The following is a 21633-nucleotide window of genomic DNA, read 5'->3' on the forward strand; positions in this document are numbered from 1 at the left end:
AGTCCCCTTTTATATGGAGAAAGCTTGTCCCGGGTTAAAGGACCACCTGCCTACCAAGGAAGGTACCCTGGGCGAGCCAACTTTTTACACATTTTCTTAAAAAACGTGAAAAAACGTGAAAATGAGAACCAAAAAAGGTGACTGGAAAAGCGGCCAGAATGGTGACTTGCCTAGCTGGATCAATCTTTTGTGATGGTAGGGTCAACCTCCTAGCCGGGCTTTAGCTCGCCTAGACTGGTCAAATCGGCCAAAGCGAGACAATCAGAGCATGCGCAAGCGATGTTTAAGGTAACCATTACATGTACGAGGGCTATTGGAGCGTGTAAAGAGGTCAACTTTTTTTTTTTCATACAAACGCTCGCTTAAATTGACTTGGCTGGGAGGGTAATCATTTTACCCGGAACAACTCATATAAACGGGACCTTAACTACGAAAATTCGTGCCGTAGTCATGCAGTGTACCAAAAAGTGTGCGGCACGTGCAAGGTGGTTGGTTCGTTCAGTTCACTTCCTTTTGTCTAATTTTCCTTTTATTTATTTATTTATTTTATTTATTCATTTATTTTATTTTTTGACGTTCCCGTTAGTGTTGCCATCGTGGTTGTGTTAACTCTCTAATGACAGTACTATTTCATCTTGTCAACATAGTATCAAGCCTCATTTTCAATTCACATTAGGTAGATTCTTCCCATTTCAATGATCTGGCCTGTGAGCACACTCTCTATTTGGGGGAGTCGCGACAATAGCCAAGGTTCAATATATTAAAATTCTTACATAACTCCGAGGCTTTCTGCCCATTTTTTTTCTATATTTGATTTTCTTTTCTTTGTGCTGAAGTCTCTTCTGGGAATTGCGAAACAATGGAGTCGTGAAAAATTTGCAATTTTGTCCTTGAAGCCTAGGAGTCATGTCAGAATTTTAACATATCGAACGAGGGCTATTTACGCGTACGCCGCACGCGAAAGGAGACGCGAATTCTTCGCCGCTCGCGCGTTCTTTCGCGGTTCGCTTTGCTCGCCATCATAAACCCTTCCACGCTTTTTTTTTCAACTCCTAATAAGCACCAGTTAAGGGAAAACCGTCCACACCACTGCAAAGAAAATTTACGGACGTCTGCATGGTGGGGGGCAAGTTTATGCCCCCAACTTTAAACAAACGTCAGCTGTAAAGATTTCACGACTTTGAGGAACTATATCTTTGTTAGTTTTCAACAAATCACCTTCAAACTTGGTAAATTTACTAATTTAAAGGCGCTCCTCCCAGCGGAGTCAACGGATTTTTCCTTAGTTGTCAACATCAAAAATTGAAAAAAAAAATAATGATCAAATAATAATAGTTAAAAAAACGTGGAAAGGTTCATTGCAGAGCTTGCTCACAGGCTACCAATGATCGCGATATTGCAACAAGGTGAATTCCGTCCCAGCTGCTCAGAGGTTGACCACCACAGAAATCTATGTAGCACTGACGTTTCAAAATTCTTTACCGAAAGATAATGCCAGCTTATAGAAAGCAGAAAACGACAAAGTTCAGATCTTCGGAAAGAGTTCATCTTGATAGAAAGTCGACATTATTTACTTTGTTGCCCCTTTACATTATTTTCACTAATTTATATGTATTACATGTATCTATATTATCAATGTCATTACCATTATCATTTATAATAATTTTATTTCATTTTGAAATTCATTTTTGGAGAGGTGGGGTGGACAATAAAATGGCCATTAGAAAGAGATAACTTCTAATTTAGTCTATACCTGCTACATAATCTTTGGCATCAACAACAACTTCGATTTCCATTGAGTGGCTACTAGTGAAAGTAGCTCTCCCAGTCAGATGTATCACGTGACCTAGCTTCACTGGTGCATGAAAGTCAATCGCATCTGTAATTTAACAAAAATTTACATTTATTTTACTTTTTACAATTTAATATCCAAGTGCATTAATAGAGACCTTTAGATTCGAGGACGAGAACAACTGCCTGGATGAGAACGACTACCTGGACGAGAACAACTACCTGGACAAGACTGGATTTAAGTTATTTTCACATAATTTATTCTAAAAAAAGAGACACCCCGGAAATCTTCATTTTACTTCGGTTGATCTGAAGATGTTTTCGTAGAATATTCTGTTCGTGTGATTTTTGTAGCTGCCATTGTGGCTGTTGTTTAAAAGAAAAAGAAGAACTATATTGGAGAGCTTTAGATTCTGAGACCAGGACGTCTACAAGTATGAGATTTTCTTAATACTGAGTATTGCTCACGCGTGAACTAATGTCATTTTGGCAGGAAAACAACAAGTTATTAAAAGTATAAGCAATTTTATCATTTTGCTATCGGGAGAGGGCTTAACCTCCTTCAGTATAAATACCAGTACTAACTTTTTGGATGAAAAAAAGTAAAATGAAGCTTGCCTGGGTGTCCTCTTTTTTCTAGAACACGTGCAATTAACATTTAAGTTAAATCTTGTACTTGTACACATTGTTGTCCTCAAATCTAAAGCTCTCTGTTTTAATTTCAGTAAACTGTAATATGGCGGTTCAGATTAACTGTGTTATAAAGGCCCAAACATTTTCAGTTTGTTACTTGTTGTCTTTCTGAACTAGGACTCAATGGTTCTGGACTTGGACTCATGATTTTTCACAAGATGAGTCCCAGGACTTACCATAGCTATTTGTAACAAAATCACTGTTAGCATGGTTAGTATTGAGAAATTCTCGTACTCGTTGTTGTAGTCATAGTCTAATAGAATCTAGAGGTCTCTAATGTATCCACAAAAACAGCTGTTCTGAAAAAAATATGAATTGAAAACTAAAGCTTCACAGCAAAGGATTCTACTAACAAATTTCAAGGGCCTTAACTGTGCTTAAATTTCTCCATATGCTTGCTTTAGCTTTTCCGTATATTTGTCTGCAATTTTTCCCAGGAAATTTTAGTTGGCTGGAAGAATAATTTTGACAGAGAAATGTACAGAAAATTTTAAAAACTGGTTCTAGCAAATGTAGCTGCATGTCACACCCTCATATTTTTTCAGTAGAATTGTTAGGAGTGAGGCTTTAGTTTACAACTCACATTTTTTTTTTCCAAAACAGCCATTTTACGGAAATTCTGCGACATGAGATTCTCATAAAAACACTGTAATTTCCCACACAGTTGCCTACAAGTCAAAATGGCTTCCAAAACCATGACAAGGTCTCAGATTCACATATGGCTCTGGTGCTTGAGGCAATAAAACATTTTTATGGTCACCTTGAAGTTCAGGGTGTTAAAAAGAAATTCCATTTGTCTACTCTCAGTTCATTTTTGTTTGTTGTTGTTGTAAGTGATTGTTGTTGCTTCTGTTATATGCTCCCTTTGAGCAAAAGACCGATGGAAAAAAAAAAAATTTCTTACTTCCAATAACATGTAAGCATCATCACTTCATTTGCATTCCCTTTCATTTTTTTATTAAATTACTTGTAGCTTTTATTTGGACCAAAATTCAAAATTTGTATAAAATTGTTGATCTGAAAGTACACATATCCATAACTTTTCTTCTTATTATTTGTATTTGTATTTTTTTAATTCTTAGGGGCGGAAGGATAAACTCTTACCAACTGATGCCGTGACCACATTGGTTTTACAGTGTCGGAATGCAACTATTCCTGCCACTTCATCCATCATTTTCATCGTAACACCTCCAAGTACATACCCAGTACTTGCACAATCTGAGGGTTGTACAGAGTGGATCAGAGATGACTGCGAACTGTTTACACTATATCTTGAAACATTCCCACCATCAGTTCGCTCAGTTGGCTGCACTCCATCATTGATATGTAGTGGCACCTCTAACTGAAAAGACCATTATTTTAAATTTTTAGGCATCAAACTAACCTCCTTCTAAGTAATCACAAATTGGCGATAGAGACAGGTCGGTATGTAAGACCTTATAAGAAACCGGAAGAAAGGATCTGTCCTAGCTATCTGTAAAAAAGACGTAGAAGATGAAATACACTTTTTAACTCTGTGCCCTGCGTATCAAGAAAAAAGAAGTACTTTATTTGAATACTTAAACAAAGAATACAGTAAACAGAAGTAAACAGTAATGGCACCAGATGATCTTTTTCTGTTGTTAATAAACCCTCTGAGCAAGAACAAACCAGTGCAAAAGTTAATTGCAAAATACGTATTCGACTGCTATGAGAAAAGAAGATCATTAGTTGTTTAGGTTAACATTGATTATAGTTCCACTAGTGTGCAATTTGTGTTATAATTTTAAATTATTTGGATAAAGTCGATATACATAGGACTGTATAAGACTCCAAATAAAACATTGTCTTGTCTTGTCTTGTCTTGTCTATCAAAGGGAAGGGGCTTCATTACAGAAGTTAATTTTAAAACTACAGTGAAGGTATGTGAAAGGGGTACCCGTTGTCTATAGAAGGTATTTGAAAGAGGCACTTTTTTTGTTAAAAGTGGTATAAAAAAGGAAAAGGGGTTGGACTTTGTGGAAGAGCTTCCCCTTACAAAACTTTCTTGAGTACCCCTCCCCAACCCTGTATAACAGAATATTACATGTATGTAAGTAATAACGTTTATCTACCTCTTTCATAAGCTCCCTTTTATCAAGCCTAGCTCTCTTCTGTCTTTTGTATCTCTCTTTTCCTCTTTCCTCTTCCTCTTTACTTGAATATTCTACAGCAGGTACCTCTGGTATGATCCTCATCTCCTCATTTCCGGTGACGGGAACGTACCAGAGTGAGGCACGGTTGGTAAGCCTACGACTTCCGGTTATGAGATTTTCTGCCCAAACGCACGCTTGCACTTCCAAAGAATGCGTTGATGCGTAGCCTAGCTCTACGTGAACTTGAGCAACTTCCCCTATAAACATCGGTTGCAAGAAATCTGTCCTTTCAACGCGCGCCAAAGCTGCCAATATCGGCTCAGGACTTGTTTTCCGACCATTCTTGTTACAATGGCGTGTAGCAATTATGAGCCCTGCTTCCTCGATTAGCTTCAATGTTGTTCCACCGTGAACATTGCCAGCAATATTAGCATCATCAGGGTGCATAAGGCGGCAAACTTCGATGGAACCGCGGGAAATTGAGTCCCCCGTGTCTTTCATATCGACTCCAATCAACCCTTTCGCCGTCATTTTGTTTCTGTACACACGCAAACCAAGAACAGCGGTAGCTCAAACAACGCACGCGTAGAATCGTTGACGGAAGTGGTTAATGTAAAAAAATGGCGGCTGAAGAAGACGACGAAGATATTTGGGATAGCTGGGAAGATGTGGCAGATTCTGGGGTAGGATGTCAATAGATCGGGTGAAAAAAATGGACTTGGACTATTTGCACATTGATTTATTAAGTCACGGCCCGTTTATCGACATCAGTCCCTTCAGTATTCTTTAATTTTGTTGAGAAGTTGGACGATTCTTAATTAGCCTTTATGCTTGTATCATTCAGTTTATCTGTTGTGACGTTATGATTGGAAAAGGTTTATTTGAATTATGTCTGTTAGTGGGATATGACGGGAGCCCGCTGCTCTGAACTTGTGAAATCCAGGATAGTGAAAAGTGCTGAGATTTCTTAGCAGCCCCACAAAATTAAGGCTCCATGGGCCAACGGGTACTGCTAGATTATTATGATATTATTGTAATGATTATTTAATTTACTTATTAGGAATTGGAGAGAAGGATGGAGGAGAGGGAGAAGCAGGTCAGGGAGAAAGATAAAAAAGCTTCGAGTGGATCATCTAAGTAAGATAAATCAGTTCAAAACTGTCTTGTTTGAAGAAAAATAGAGAATGGCACGCTGGGCCTCTTAAGTAAGGCTAATCAACCTAAAAATTAAAGAGTGCAAGAAAGAGCTTTGCACATTTGGGCCAGGGGTAATGGGCTGCAGGGTGGGTGAGGGTTGGACTATTGGCTTGCTGTGAGCACCCCAAATCATGTTGAGAACTGTAAATATTTTAAATGTCCTTCCCCTCTATGTGCAACCAACACAGTTCCTAAGAGACCAAAAGTCATTTTTTTGGCTTTGTGGATGGTTCAGTTCAGAAAGGCTTAACAGTATAAGCCAAAGAGCGCTAATTTAATTGTGTCTACATCTTTATTATTGTACAGATTAAAAGAAAACAAAACCAACTCTCCTGTTCTGATGCAAGAGGATACAAACAGAACGCATTACAGACCACAGGTAAATGTACTTATGGAACATGAGGGAAAACTTGATCTGCTTTGTTCTACATAATCTTGTCATCACATTTGTCAGTGTGCATCCTAATCTTGGTGTTCCTGTGGTACAAAGCCACAAATTTTTGAGTTATCACAGACAACTGCCGATTAGCCGCCCCTACTGGGAAATTGGACTCTTTTCGACTCAATTTCGCTTCAGTAGGTGACAAATGCAGATCCATAAACAATGATTACGTCTACAAGTTTAATATTAGTTTGGGACAAAGTATGTGGTCTTTGGAATCAAAATACTCAACATCTTCTATTTGTGATTATCATTTAGGAATGGCTTAGGTGTAAGAGGTTTATTTTGGTAAACTAAAAAAATGTTATTCCTTCTGATGTATTAGTTGAACCAGAAATATGACTCCCAATATAGCTTTTTATTCCAAAAGAAATTCTGATTCAAGCTACATGTATGTACTGTTACTTTTAGACTCACATCTGGGCCTCTGAATCAAATAATAATATTTTTTTAAGCTACAGTTATGTATTATTAAAGAAGAAATAAGTTCTTATTTAAAATTTTGCTTAACCAGCTATCAAGGTTAGCAGTATTAATTTCCTAAAACCCAGTATCATCTCAGGGTCTGATGTTTTAGTATCTTTAATGATAACTATTTTTAATATTCAGGGCTGTGCTCTAGCGGAGCCCAGTGGCACTTGGCGCCTAACTTTTGATTTTGGGCGACTAGAAAATCTTACAAATCGTACAAATCATATGCTGGGCACCCTTGCTTTTACAGGTTTAGAGCACTGGGCTCCCTTCCTTAGAGCACAGCCTTGATAATTATTGTTAACATAAACATATTGGTTCTATGTGAGATTTTACTTCCAGCTGTATGTAGTTTCAGACCGTTTCAAGATTTTAATTTCATTGTCAGTGATTTTTTTTTTCTTGTAGCTAAGAATTTTGAAGAGGCCAGATTCTGGAGGATCAAATCTGTCTAAATCTCAAGAAATGAGTAAAGAAAAACCTGTCCATAAAACACTGGCAGAAAGACAGGCACAATATGCTGAAGCAAGGTGAGAAAAAGTTTATTAAACACACTCCATCTAATCCAGTGATTACAACTGTACTTTCTAGTTTAAAGTTTAAAGAAGCCTTTCTGACTACAAATGCATGGGCATTGATCTATTAGAATACACTGTTGTGTTTTTCTGTTGCAGTTGGTGTACATGTCTTTTGTAGTTGTTGTTGTTGTTGTTTTGCTGTTTTTTTGTATGTCTGTTTGTTTGGTTGTTTTTATATAAAAAATATACACACTGTATATAAATGTAATATTTTCTTTTCTCATCAGCTCAGATAATTTGTTTCTCATAAAAGCAAATGTACAATGTGCACATGTGCATGCAGATCCAAGGCTGTGCTCTAAGAAAAAATGACAATGCCCAGTGCCCTGAACCTGTGAAATCCAGGGTGCCCAGCATAGAATGTCTATAAAACATCAAAAAAATAATGATAATGATAAATACAATACACTTAACAAAGACAATGAGAATGATGATGATGATGATGATGATGATAATCAGTGTTCCAGCCAGAGTGTGCCATTGCGTGAATCCCGCAAAAAAACGAGAGATGGCCCCCACCAAAAGTGTTCAAGGGCCATTTATGGCCCTTTCGTTCTATAATTCCGTGGGCTTAAAAGTGTCTCTGTTACCTCAACTACAATAATTTTCCAATTAAACAGCATTTTTAATCTAAAGAACAACGACTCCGTTCCTTTGTACACAACACGAAAATCAATTGACGAATCTTCTTGAGTTTACCTGATTTACGTTTAGTGGTCTGGAGACCACTGAGCCTCGACTTGACTTTTGTAATATCGCAGGAGCTGTGTCCATCGTAGTGTCTCGAAAAAGGATAAACCTGACAAACGCATCTTTGAGGTTTATCAAAAGTTTTTTCTCAGTAAGTAATGAAAAAGTGGATGGAGGAGAAGCAGTTCAGAAGAAGCAAAAGGAAGCAGATCTTGTTGGTGAAGTAGAAAATGAGATGAAAAAAATTACTTATCATTTTTTATTGCATACATTCTGATTTTAATGTTTGCTTTATTACAGAAGATTTCCTCTATTGTGTATAAAGAGGGATGCTTCATCTCAGCTTCAAATAAACTGCCATTTTCATTTCCTTAACTTTCCAACTGTTTCTTCTCTTTTGCATATTAGAAAGATACTGGTACATTGGCCCTTTCTTGAAATATCTGGCCCCCAAAAATGGGTTGTGGGGGCCACTTTGGCCCTCAAGCAGAAATTTTTGGCTGGAACACTGTGATAATGATAATGATGACAAAAATAATATTATACACTTAGTACCAGATCCTGAGGGAAACATCAGGACTTGAGGGAGTACAAAACTAACCGGTTTCCCAAGGGACCTGACATTAAGTTTTTTGTTATGTTTCTAGACTTTCCCTTTAACAGCAACAAAAGAATAACCGGAGCGAACCAAAACAGTCGACTTGGTACTTATAACAACACAAATTCGATTCTTTAAACCACTGAATGAATGATTTACAAAGTACTTTCCTTGTATTATTTGCATCTTTTTCCTCCACTAGCTGCTGTTTCTCTTCTGGGATGACTTTGAAAATCATAGCTTTTTAGCTTCAGGCTTCCTGTTTGTGTTCAAGTTGTTGTGTTTATTCACGTAAAAGAAAACTGGCAGTGTTTTTCCCGCCTTCTTTCACACCACTTTCCACCATGCTTTGATCACGAGCTGTAATGTATCATGATCGGGATACATTTCATTTTTGTCAAGGCCACAAGACCAAGAATCAACCAATGGCAGTCCCTGTTAAGTAGAGTGAAAGTCTAGGAATATAACAACTTTATTAATTTACTTTACAGTAGAATAGTGACAAACCTGTGACCGTTCCATGATTTCCTAGTTGCCCAAAAGCAAAAGTAAGGTGCCAGGGGCTACTGCTAGAGCACAGCAGCCCTTGTCTGATCTTCTGATCCTCTGCCAAAAATGTACATGTGAGAAAATTACAATATATAATTATCTGCAGAATTAAGTGCTTACATTTTGTCACTGCACCCTTCGTAAAATTGCAAAGGTAGACCATTTACATGTATAAATGCATAATTTTTTATAGGGCAAGGATTTTGGGAAGTGCTACAGCGGATGAAAGCAATGACCTAGAGTAAGTTCCTTGATTCCATTCCTTGATATCATCATTAGTTGAATTACAGGTATAAGTAAATAAATCGATATCATTCTTTAGGTGCAGTTACACAAGACCATCTTCCCTAGCTCCCCTTGGGGAAATAGAGACAAGAATATGTCACATCACATTACTGTGGTAGCATCATCACTGGATCTGAACAATAGGCTGATTAAGCAACAGAAAGGGAAAGTCAGTTGACACCTGCGTGCGCAAACCAAACAACTGGCTTAACCAATGGCAGAGCGGCAAATTGGACACCGGAAGTCGCGTTCAGTCCTTTCCGCGCGCGTTCGCCTCGTCAACTGACGTTCCCGTTTGGTTGCTAAATCAGCCTAATCTTTCTTGACAGAGACGGTCATTTGCAAAGTCAAACGATAGAGGAAAAGTTGGGCTCCATTTTGTTCCTAAGTGCAATCATGCACACGAAAGTCATACAAATCATTATATATATATATATATATATATATATATATACACCCGTTTTCAAAAAGGTTTTCATACAGAGAGATATATAGATAGATATATACTTTTGTTCTCTTGCACGTTCGCCCGTGTGTATTTTTCACTTGTTATTGTCCAACTTGTGAAGAACTCGGTTCAACGATCAATTTTTCGTCGTCGGGTTTTTTTGTTCCAATTTGACATGTCGTTTTGAGTTTTTTTTTTTTTAGAAAAATACATGCGCCCTGCGATACAAATTTGCAATGGCGAATTATATGGCTGATTTTGGGAATGAGGAAAACATCCCGCGAAGCAGCCGATCCGCGAGTAATACGGCGTCACGGAATTGGTAGCCCAAATGCCATGGCATCTGTAGCAAGTGACAAAGCATTTTTATTGATAGAGTGTATTAAAAAATGCGCTGTCCAGGGGCGTGCTTAAGAGAAACTGTAGACTAACTTGAAAGCATTTGTGGCCGAGAGTTTATTCTGTCTTCAATGACACGTTGCCTTACAGGTCGTGATTTTACACGAAAAAAGGTGAGACATTAAAATACCTGACCAGCTCATCATGGTTATGATAAAGTCTGCTTCTATGAACCTCGTCATCATCTTAGTCCGTTTTAATCAACTGCTATAATATTGTTGCTCCTTCCCACATATCCAATATGGACATCCACCGTCACATCTGCCTTCTCAGCGGTTTCGAAAACACACTTTTTTCATTTCATCTGCGTTGTTTTAAAAATGAAAATCTTTGATGTTTTTCCCCTTATCCTGTAACGACAACAATTATATGATCTACAAGAGACCGAATTCCTCATTCTTTAATTTTCAAGAGAATGCAAATCAAGAGAATTGCAGACAGTGCTCGTGCATTATTTTTTTAACTGACAAATTGGAACAAAGATTCTGACGAAAAGAAAATTTATCGTTTAACCAAGTTTTTTCACAAGTTGGACAATAACAAGTGTAAATTTACACGGGCGCACGTGCAAGAAAACAAAAGTATATATATCTATCTATATATCTCTCTATATGAAAACCTTTTTGAAAACGGGTGTATATATATATATATATATATATATATATATATATAGACCAGTAGGTGAACTACTCAAATCCTGAGTGCATGGGTGTTTAAGACAAGCCTGTTTCGTAGGCCACCGAAAAGGTGACCCACTCTTCAGTTAAACTCCATTATAACACTGACTACATCCAGAAGAGTGATCGCGTGATAAAAACGGTTACATATAACGTTTGAAATTTAAATTTTAGAAATATATATATATATATATTTAGTATATACACACTCAGTGATCTTGGTGAATTAAGCAATCTGATTGGTTCGCTATCTCGGACTATTCAACAATATTCACCTCCTAGCGAGTGGATAATGTGTGAGCTCGGTGTTTTTCCCATTTTTTTTAGAGAAAGATCTTTTAAAAGTCGACAAAATCCTAGGGTTGACTTTTTATAAGACAAGAAAAGACTTGAAAGGATTCAAAACGGCGTTTCCCACTTACTGTAGCTGAGTTTTGTTTGATGGATTGTTTACAACTCCCGTTCATTCGCGTAGAAGAAACTCAGCATTCCTAACAAGAAAATTTGGCCCAAAAATCGAAGTTTATTTCGGACAAACAAATTTGAAAGCAAATGTTTGCAGAAATTCTACATTTCAATTAAATGGGAGAAAGAATGCTACGTGAAGACGACGTCTTACCTCGAGGAACCGAATTGCCATTTTTGTCAGCACTTCATGCGAAGAACGACACAACAAACCTTTTCGGCTATAAACTTGGCGAGTCAACAGAAAACAACAAAGCTTTTCTTTTCTTCTCAGTTAAGGAAACAATTCAAACTTTTAGCGGTTCCATTTAAGTCATTACGCTGTTGTTTGCGAAGTGATAAGCTTGTGAATTGCCATGTTTGAAAACTCTACAAAGATCTATTTTTAAACTTTCGCGTGTCTAGCTGACCTGATCTGTCAATCAAATCGTACTTTTTAATAGTTTCCTCTCTGTTTTTGTTGAGATTCCTTCGTGTGTATATACTAAAACAATTATTCTTTTCAATCTCGATGAATAGTGGCTTTAGGAATATTTACCTCGCCACTTGGTGGCTCGGTAAATATTTAGCCACTATTCACCTCGATTTCAAGGAATAATTGTTAAATATATATTGGTTTGTTGAGATCTAGAAATTTTCCTACCATGGCAAAGCAGCAAAAATGACTTCTCTCTTTTGCTTATGGCGCGTTTTCAGGGTCAAAAATAAGTGTGTAGTTACCACACAAACTGAGTTGCCAGATAAATGATTGTCTTAGATGATGATTGTTGGTTTGTGGCCTGTTTTGACGTGCTGTCTTGCGATGGAATCCTTTCATCCCGTCATGACTTTCAAATCCACACTTCTTACTCGAGTTGATTTGAGAATGGTTTACGTGCATGCATAATTACTTTAATTTGAAATCTTTTTGCATGCTTTCTATGGAACCAAATAAAGCAATTTCTTAAATACGATTTTTTAAACTCACCCGCTTTACTTTTGAAATCACTTTTTTGCATGCTTACTTGCGAAGGATTATTCGATGATCAATTTCGTAAATAGGTGTTTTTTTTTTTAACCATCATTACTTTTGAAATCTGTTTGCATTCTTACTTAAGAATTACGTAGCAGTAGGATTATCTTATGTTAAAAACATATGAAACAATTTCTTAAATACAATTTTTTTCAAATCGTCATTACTTTTGAAATGCGTCTGCACGCTTACTTGCAAAATACGTGACAGGAGGATTATTTGATAAGAGAAACGAAGGATCCTTTTTTACATGGGGATTTCGACTCCATAGATATGTTTACCCGCGTCACTGTCGAAAACGCGCTATTGTGCTTCACTGCACCCAACACGAAACGCGACTCAGTGACTCCCAAAATGACTTTTGAATTCGCTTTCGCTGCACAACAGAATGACTTGCGAACTTTCAACCAGGCGTTTCTACCCAGAAAGGCCCGAAAAGAGTCTGGAAACTCCTCCCCAGTGTCTCCGGGTCATCGATCAAAAATGGACGCTCGTCGTTGAGTTGATCGACCTTGATCGTTTTTCTAAGAAATGAGTTTGACACCTGAGCAATCGCATTTCTTGCAAAACCTTCGTCTACACCTAATAGATCTTTCGAGAAGATTGGAACAGGATGTTAATGAAACTGTTGCTGACTATGAGTTGTTTCGGTTGCAACTAACTTCGAATCAGGCGTTATACATGTAGTCGTACATGAATTATTTAACGAGAAACACATGCGAGGGGTGCATCGTCTCATCATTGTGCCATTTTATGATATTCTGACTGTACAAACTTGCGAGTACGTAGCTCAGTTTTGCGAATGGATCCCAATTTATTGAGGGAATGTGCCCAGCGTCTACAGGGGCGGATCTAGGGGGAGGATGCCGGCGGTGCACATTCCCCCTGAGATGACCTGCGGTTTTCTAATACAACTGGTATTCTGCAAAAAAAAAAAAAATAACTGTGTGGTTTATTGGTGTTGAAGTAGAGCAAGAGACGAGTGCACCCCCTCCTAAAAAAAATCCTGGATCCGCCCCTGGTCTAATTGAAACAGCCGATTTTATCCCGGGTTCAGGAGTTAATGGCGGATCCGTTGCATCATCAAGCGCACCATCGAGCACATCCAACATACGTCCGCGAACTGAAGACAACACCACCACATCGAGCGGGTCTTGTGGTTCACATTGTGCCGTTCCTAATACTGCTCCCTCTGTTTCAAAACTGGGCCTTAACAGGTAAAAAATGACCCTGAAGTAAATGACAAGTATATGTTGCGATTCAGTTTTATCCTTCATTTAAATTTTATTTCCCACTGTTTTCAATGTTATTATAATACATTATGATACTCAAGTACTAATTATCAGGAGAAAATGTTTCAATCACAACATATTCATGTACTTCAAGAAAATTGCAGGAAATTGATATATAAGAAAAACCTTGTTTCTGTTAAAAGTTAAGATTCAATACTAAAAAAGTTAGCATGTGTAACAGGGGTTATTGAGCTAAGCAAGCCGCTTTTTTGCAGCATGCTGATGGTGAGAAGTCGATGTGAAGTGCAAGGCCTTCATGTGAACCACAACCTCAGTAGCACGTGTTAAGCAGGCTAACTAAAGGAAGCGATCATTGTTTTTATAACTGCCTTTTTAACAAGGAGATTATGTGTTTTGTGGGAGTAGAGATATGAAGGCAATGGTATCTTTCTGTTAAAGGTGCCTTTTATCATTTTGTTATATGATTCCAGTGGGAATTGAAGTTTGCAGCCAGTACGTACAGTAACATTTTATTAGTCCCATTACCAGCCTGTAAAGCAATAAAGAACGAACCAACCCTACCAAGGACTTTTGAGTTTGGACCTCTTGCTTGTTACTTAAAAGCCTCCCTGGTTCTAATTTGACCCAGAGTTAAGCTGCTGACACGTGGTTTAATAAGAAACAGTGAGTTTTGTTTCCCTGAGACCTTCAACACCGGCCAATCATTAAGTGTTTTGTCATAACCCCCAACTGAAAATATAATAATCTACAGATGGGTATGATGTGTATGAGATCAAAAATCGATAATACAGAGCTGCAACAATAATTCATCAAAGTGTATGAAGTGGGAGAAAATGTAAAAATTGATTGAATAGCCCTTATACATTTCTAGAAACTTCACAATTTAAAAAAGTAATTGACACAATAGTTGGTGATTTAAGCAATCTGGTTGGTTCGCTATCTCGGACTATTCAACAATATTCACCTCCTAGCGAGTGGATAATGTGTGAGCTCGGTTTTTTTCCCATTTTCTTAGAGAAAGATCTTTTAAAAGTCGACAAAATCCTAGGGTTGACTTTTTTTCAGGCAAGAAGACTTCGAAGGATTCAAAACGGCGTTTTTCCATTTACTGTTGTTGAGTTTTGTGGTCGATGGATTGTTTACAACTCCCGTTTATTCGCCTCGAAGAGGCCTTTTCGTGAACTCAGCGTTTTCTAACAAGAAAAATTTGGCCCAAAAACGAAGTTTACTTATGACAAACAAATTTGAAAGCAAATGTTTGCAGAAATTCTACGTTTCAGGTAAACACGAGAAAGAATGCTACATGAAGACGACTTACCTCGAGGAACCGAATCGCCGTTTTTGTCAGCACTTCATGCGAAGAACGACACAACAAACCTTTTCGGCTATAAACTTGGCAAGTCAACAGAAAACAACAAAGCTCTACTTTTCTTCTCAGGAAAGGAAACAATTCAAACTTTAGCGGTTCCATTTAAGTCATTACGCTGTTGTTTGCGAAATGATAAGCTTGTGAATTGCCTTGTTTGAAAATTCTACAAAGATCTATTTTTAAACTGTTGCGTGTCTAGCTGACCTGATCTGTCAATCAAATCGTACTTTTGAATGGTTTCCTCTCTGATTTTGTTGAGATCACTTATATATATACTAAAACAATTATTCTTTTCAATCTCGGTGAATAGTGGCTTTAGGAATATTTACCTCGCCACTTCGTTGCTCGGTAAATATTTTGCCACTATTCACCTCGATTTCAAAGTATAATTGTTAATTATTAAAAAATAATAATATTTAAAGTAACATTATGTAGTATTTTTATTAATTACTTTAATTAATTAAAAACACGGGGTTGCAGTCAGGAAAAAATTCACGCACAGCCAAAAAGCTGAAAAAAAATTCTTGCTGGCCAAGAATTTTCCACCTACACCCCATCACTTTTCCAATAGTCTGTCCCTTAGTTGTCAAATACACATGGTGGAAAGGGCGGATTTAGGGGTGGGCCCAAAATAAGGCTAATGACACCATGTGGAGAGGTCTATACTGGCGGGTGCATAGTGCATGCAATATAAACATTATTATTATATAAAAGTAAAGAAGGTCATCGCAGTTACTTACGCAACTTAAGCAAATGCGAAAAAAGCCTAAAATATTATAATATAATCTCGTTTTAAATTAGTCGATTAATCGATCATTAGTCGATTAATCGATCATTACCTGATTAACTTGTGGTTAACGTCTATGTGCCATAATAAAGGATTAAATTAACTGCAAAAACCGTGGACGAAGATCCTGCTAGTTGTAAACGTTGGATCTCTAGAAAAGAGATCTAATCAGCCAAAATATAAAGAACCAAGAACGAGAAGTCCAAAGACTACCACAAAGCTGATTTAAAACAACGTGTATTGCTTTTTATAACAATATTTCGGCAGGCCATACCAGTCTTCTTCAGGTTTACAGATGTTAACATCCTCTTCCAATCTATTAGATCAGATCTATTAGGTGTAGACGAAGGTTTGCAAGAAATGCGATTGCTCAGGTGTCAAGTTCATTTCTCAGAAAAACAATCAAGGACGACGAGCGGCCATTTTTGATCGATGACCTGGAGACACTGGGGAGGAGTTTCCAGACTCTTTTCGGGCCTTTCTGGGTAGAAACGCCTGGTTGAAAGTTCGCAAGTCATTCTGTTGTGCAGCGAAAGCGAATTCAAAAGTCATTTTGGGAGTCACTGAGTCGCGTTTCGTGTTGGGTGCAGTGAAGCACAATTAATAGCGCGTTTTCGACAGTGACGCGGGTAAACATATCCATGGAGTCGAAATCCCCATGTAAGAAAGGATCCTTCTTTTCTTTTATCAAATAATCCTCCCGTTACGTATTTTGCAAGTAAGCATGCAAACGCATTTCAAAAGTAATGACGATTTGAAAAAAATTGTATTTAAGAAATTGTTTCATATGTTTTTAACATAAGATAATCCTACTGCTACGTAATTCTTAAGTAAGAATGCAAACAGATTTCAAAAGTAATGATGGTTAAAAAAAAAACACGTATTTACGAAATTGATCATCGAATAATCCTTCACAAGTAAGCATGCAAAAAAGTGATTTCAAAAGTAAAGCGGGTGAGTTTAAAAAATCGTATTTAAGAAATTGCTTTATTTGGTTCCATAGAAAGCATGCAAAAAGATTTCAAATTGAAGTAATTATGCATGCACGTAAACCATTCTCAAAATCAACTCGAGTAAGAAGTGTGGATTTGAAAGTCATGACAGGACGAAAGGATTCCATCGCAAGACAGCACGTCAAAACAGGCCACAAACCAACAATCATCATCTAAGACAATCATTTATTTGGCAACTCAGTTTGTGTGGTAACTACACACTCATTTTTGACCCTGAAAACACGCCATATTTGCTAGGGTTGTTTACATCACAGTCCTGCACTGAAGCCAAAAAGTGAAGCAAAAGTTGATGTCTACATTATTGTACATGTACACTGAATATTTTTACTCAAAAACGAGTGTTTGTTATTCTTAGAGAAAGGGATCAAAATTGCAAATGACTGCATTCAGAATGATTTTGTGATGGTACATGACAAGTCGTACCTTCTAATGTTTTGCATGTAAACAAAGTTATGTTTTCACCATTTTACTCTATTTACTGCAGGAAAAATGAAACTCCAAAAGTCATACATGTTGAACAGAAACTTCCTGACAATGTTATCCGACTTCCAAGGTAAGAGCTAAACAGTTTCATCTGCACTTCATCCATTGCTATAACTAATTACTGAAACAAATGCAACGTACAGTTATCATGTCACAAGCAATGGAAGTCCAAGACCGGGTTCTAAGATGCAACTTACTACCTAATATAGGGACAGGTCTGGTACTTTCACCACGAAGCTGGGATGTTTTGGCAAGCTAATTTCAAGAGGTCATTATTCTGCTCAATAGCATTCGATTTTCCCATCAGCAGAAGAAGCTGTATGGATAGATTAAGTAATTTCAAGGTTGAGGTAGCTAGTTAACTTGAGTGATCCGTGCTTTTTTGGCTAAGTACATTATAATGCGAGCAATATTATTTTGAGAAAGTATCAGCCATCAACAACTTGGCATCCTGGATATCCAGAAAAGACAAGCAGTAACACACTTTGGTTAAATTTCCATATTTTCGAACGGAATTTCTCCAAAAGTATCAGGTTTATCGGGCTCCAAGATAGTATATTTTAACAAATAGATTCCAGGTTACCGTGCGTCTGTTCTGTAATAGATCACAGATGACGTCAAAACGATTGTGGTAAAAACAAAGAAGTCGCACACGAGCCGCAGGCTAGTGTGTCACCGATGTTTTTACCACATGTTGATGTCTTCTGGGATCTATTACTGAACAGACCCACAGCAACATGGAATCTATTTGTTTTATACAATGATCAGGAAAGTATTAAGACCGATACACATACCTGCATCGTACTGCTTGACTGTTCGAAGATTTGTGCTAGTTTAGTCCCAAGCGCTATTTTACGTCTCGGCCTCTTTTCTTCTATATCTTATTTTTATACCGTTTCTTCTTTTTCATCGTCCTCACTTGCTCAAAGCATAATGATGGCGAAAACATTTTTGCAAAACAGCGAGTCTCTCTAGCGATGACACACGATGGCAACTGTTGTGAAGTTTTTTTGCAGTTTAGACATTCTGAAGTCGTCAACAACTTTTTTTGTCTTTGTTTATCCATTTTTCTTCTTTGCTAATAGCTCTTGCTAAATTTCAAGGTTTAGGCGACTTTCACTTGCGTAATCCGAAATTATCTTACAAACATTTTCAAAACCGCGCGCCAAGTTTTCCGTGACGTCATCCATGTATCTGTACTCTGATAGATCATGGGCAACGACCATTCGCTGCGCGCGTAGCATTCACGTCATAACATTGTAATATATGGAAATGGTCAGGGCTAAAAGCGAAGTTCTCTTCAATATCTTATAGCTTACTCAAACATAATAACAATCGAGTAAAGGTGATGTTACACGGGACGATTCGCAGAAACGACTGTTAGCGCAACACACCGTTGCAACATTGTTTTAAATGGTTACAACGTTGTTTCAACATTGCAACGCTGTGTTGCACTAAAAATCGTCCTGTGTAACATCACCTTAATGCTAAGCGGCGACGGCAACAAAAACAGTTCCCCAAAAAATAAGTGGGTCTTATTAGAAAAAAAAAGTTTGCACGTGCAGCACACTTTTTTTTTCTTTTTTTGTACATTTCTTTTCCCTTGTTTTGCACGACTACAACAAAAAACTTCATAGTTAGACGTTTTATGGTGGAGATGTTGAATGTGTTCCTCTTCACGTTTTTTTTTTTTTTTTTTTAATCGCTGCCGTTAATTTTGTTCCACCGTGGTGGCCGCTACCATTTCTTCTTTTGTCAAAAAATTTGTGTGTTGTTCTTCCAACGAAATTGGTTTTCTTCGTTCTTAATCGCTCCCGCTCTAGCTCTTTCTCTGTTATCCACGTCAACGTAGACATAAAAATTATGTCCAAAGAAAGAAGTAGCTTTGTAACACTAGAAAAACTCCATTGGCTACCTCTAGGTACACTTCCACTACCTTGATAATATTTTGCCAAGACAAACGCAAGCTTCCTGTCTTGGATTCTCCGTCACCCTGGCAGACTCTAGTTAGTACCACCCCCAAGTCTACTTAGTACCACCCCTAGCGAACGTACGTAGGTGCGGGCATAGGCTGACGTCATAACCAAATTTTCTCGGATGGATAGTTGACCAAATTTTCTTAGCTAGGGGCTACGCTCGCACGCGCTCTGCGAGGAGCTCCGCTATAATATCTTATCCCAGTATTTATAGTTGCTGTTTTTAATTGATCCGATAGTCAACAGCGTACATATACGCCGATCAGGAAAATTCAGTGTGGACAACGCATAGACCTATTCGGCTAACTCAATGTTGTACCCAATTCAAACCCTTTGGGAATAAAACGTTTTGTTTCAGGAATTTCCATATCATTTAAATGTGAATGCGACATTATAATGCAAATGTAATACACAAAGAATCTTATCCCCGGGAGATTTGAATTGGGTACAACATTGAGTTAGCCGAATAGGTCTATCCACACCTTTTAGCTGAGGAAGTAACCTACATTGAATCTTTTTGTTTCTCATGTTTCTAAAGCGTGGTTTTGATATTTTTTCCCTTTTAGAGGTCCAAATGAAGACGGTTCGAAAGGCTTTGTGTTCAGAAGATGAAGGCCGACAGATATTCAGGCAAAATCATCAAAACTATCGACATCGTGGAATAAATTCGTGGCAAGAGAAAAGCTTGCCTATTTGTCGGTTTTCAGGGTGCAAGAAGTCAAGCCGTCTTCGTGATACTGAAAGCTGGTTGGACCTAATGAACCTAATAACATGCCTTATCCGCGGGCCTGGTGGAGAAAGGAAATTTTTGCTCGAGCAAATTTTTACCGTAACCATGAGACGGTGGTTGGATCTGGAGGCTTGCTGATGAGTTACTTAAGAGACTGTTCTTTATTTTATCTTGCTGAATAGCTCCAAACCAATGGTATAGTGTACCAACAAACGACTGGAGTACCTTCTTTCTAAGATTCCCTCAAGGAGGGAGGGGTGAACTGTTCGACAGAGATTCATATCGCCTGGAATGCGAACTTTACCACCTCGGCTTTTTAGTGGATGCGTGCGTGATATTATTCAGTCGAAGCAAACTGTGGTCTATTCAAATTGAAGAACCGATAGATAGAGATAGATAGATAGATAGATATTCTGTTCACTTCACCCACTTGCAGCAATAACTGAATTGTTGGGGAAGGTCATTGTCACATACAATTAACCATTTACAATAACGTATTTACATACGATCTTCTCGTAATAAGTTTTTTGTGCGAATAATATTAGCACTATAAGCTACCTTTACCTAACATCATCGGTTCATAATAAGTGGTTCAAAATACAGAGTCATCGCTACAAAATTATTCCAAGGCATTTACAGTGAAACTTTTTCGTTATTGAACTTCTGAAATGCTTGAGAGGTTTCTAAGCTTAACTTACCTAATAAGGAGATGTACATAACTACATATGTACATGTTAAAGCTAAAGCTTGGTTTGCTTGATGCTCTATTCACCCATTTTCTGGCACCATTTTCACGCTATACCGGATAGTTTTTGGCATCCGTTATGTGATTTTCCGCTTTAGAAATCGGCGCGGCGCATCTTCGCTTCGTCACAGAAATCGCGCCGCCACAATTTTTTTTGTGTGTAAACAGAAGTTCTAGCCGGTCTGATTTTCGTGGCGACGCAAAAGATATCGGGTATAGTGTGAACTTTGACTAAGTTTTTTTCCCAACCGTACACCTTGAAGCTGCTTTTCTGAGGGGTGTGAGTCTTTTTAACTTGAACGCTTGAACTCCCATTTGCCGTGGGATGTCTACTTAATCTAGGATGTTATGACTGTATTTCTTCATGTCCGGCTTTTGCTCTCCGCTAAACCAGTTGAATGCGCCAGCTAGAGAATTAAAATGCCTGGTCACTATGTCAGCTTCTCTGTATAGTATTGCTGCTTTTCACGTGACGTCACGGCGGTCATGTTGGTGATAAAGAACAAAAGCATTTCTCTCCTCTGGAAGCTAAACTCCATTTTTTATTTAAATTCTCCAAATTATGCTAATTATATCGGCGTATTGAAGGCACGTGCTCTGAATCTCTCAGTTAAGATTTTGGACGGAGTCGATCAAGCTGCCATTCAAATTAGACATCACAGGATGTTGTCGTTGGTTCCCAGTATTTTTCACCTTATTATGGATGAGTAGTACTGGGAATCACTTGAGTAAAGGGTGGAAATCTCGAAGGATGTACAATAAGTAATTTTAACTTCTTTTTTATTGATCTCATGACAATTATTTAACAAGTGTAGTAGCTAAGAGCATTGATTCTAAATTAAACGTAGTGAGTGTTTTCTGTTGCCTT

The 21633-nt window shown here is 37.8% G+C and overlaps 2 protein-coding genes across 2 annotated transcripts in view; one reads left to right on the plus strand and one right to left on the minus strand.

Moving 5' to 3' along the window:
* Window positions 1–5134, minus strand: part of LOC140945376 (cytosolic acyl coenzyme A thioester hydrolase-like) — a 6044-nt gene extending 910 nt beyond the window's left edge. Inside the window, exons 1-3 of the mRNA XM_073394414.1 lie at window positions 4578–5134; window positions 3589–3820; window positions 1754–1879 (exon numbers count right to left, since the gene is read on the minus strand). Coding sequence (XP_073250515.1) covers window positions 1754–1879; window positions 3589–3820; window positions 4578–5129 — 910 coding nt within the window. The 5' untranslated portion in view covers window positions 5130–5134. The remainder of the gene's footprint in view (window positions 1–1753; window positions 1880–3588; window positions 3821–4577) is intronic.
* A 48-nt stretch (window positions 5135–5182) lies between these two features.
* Window positions 5183–21628, plus strand: LOC140945351 (SUZ RNA-binding domain-containing-like). Its single transcript, XM_073394389.1, has 7 exons — window positions 5183–5281; window positions 5659–5735; window positions 6102–6174; window positions 7117–7238; window positions 9317–9364; window positions 17316–17384; window positions 19857–21628. Exons 1-7 carry the CDS (start codon window positions 5219–5221, stop codon window positions 19900–19902), a joined length of 498 nt encoding a protein of 165 aa, XP_073250490.1. The 5' UTR covers window positions 5183–5218; the 3' UTR covers window positions 19903–21628.
* Window positions 21629–21633: the final 5 nt, after the last annotated feature.

Source organism: Porites lutea, chromosome 1, assembly GCF_958299795.1.
Source record: "Porites lutea chromosome 1, jaPorLute2.1, whole genome shotgun sequence".
In the NCBI taxonomy this organism is placed as follows: domain Eukaryota; kingdom Metazoa; phylum Cnidaria; class Anthozoa; order Scleractinia; family Poritidae; genus Porites; species Porites lutea.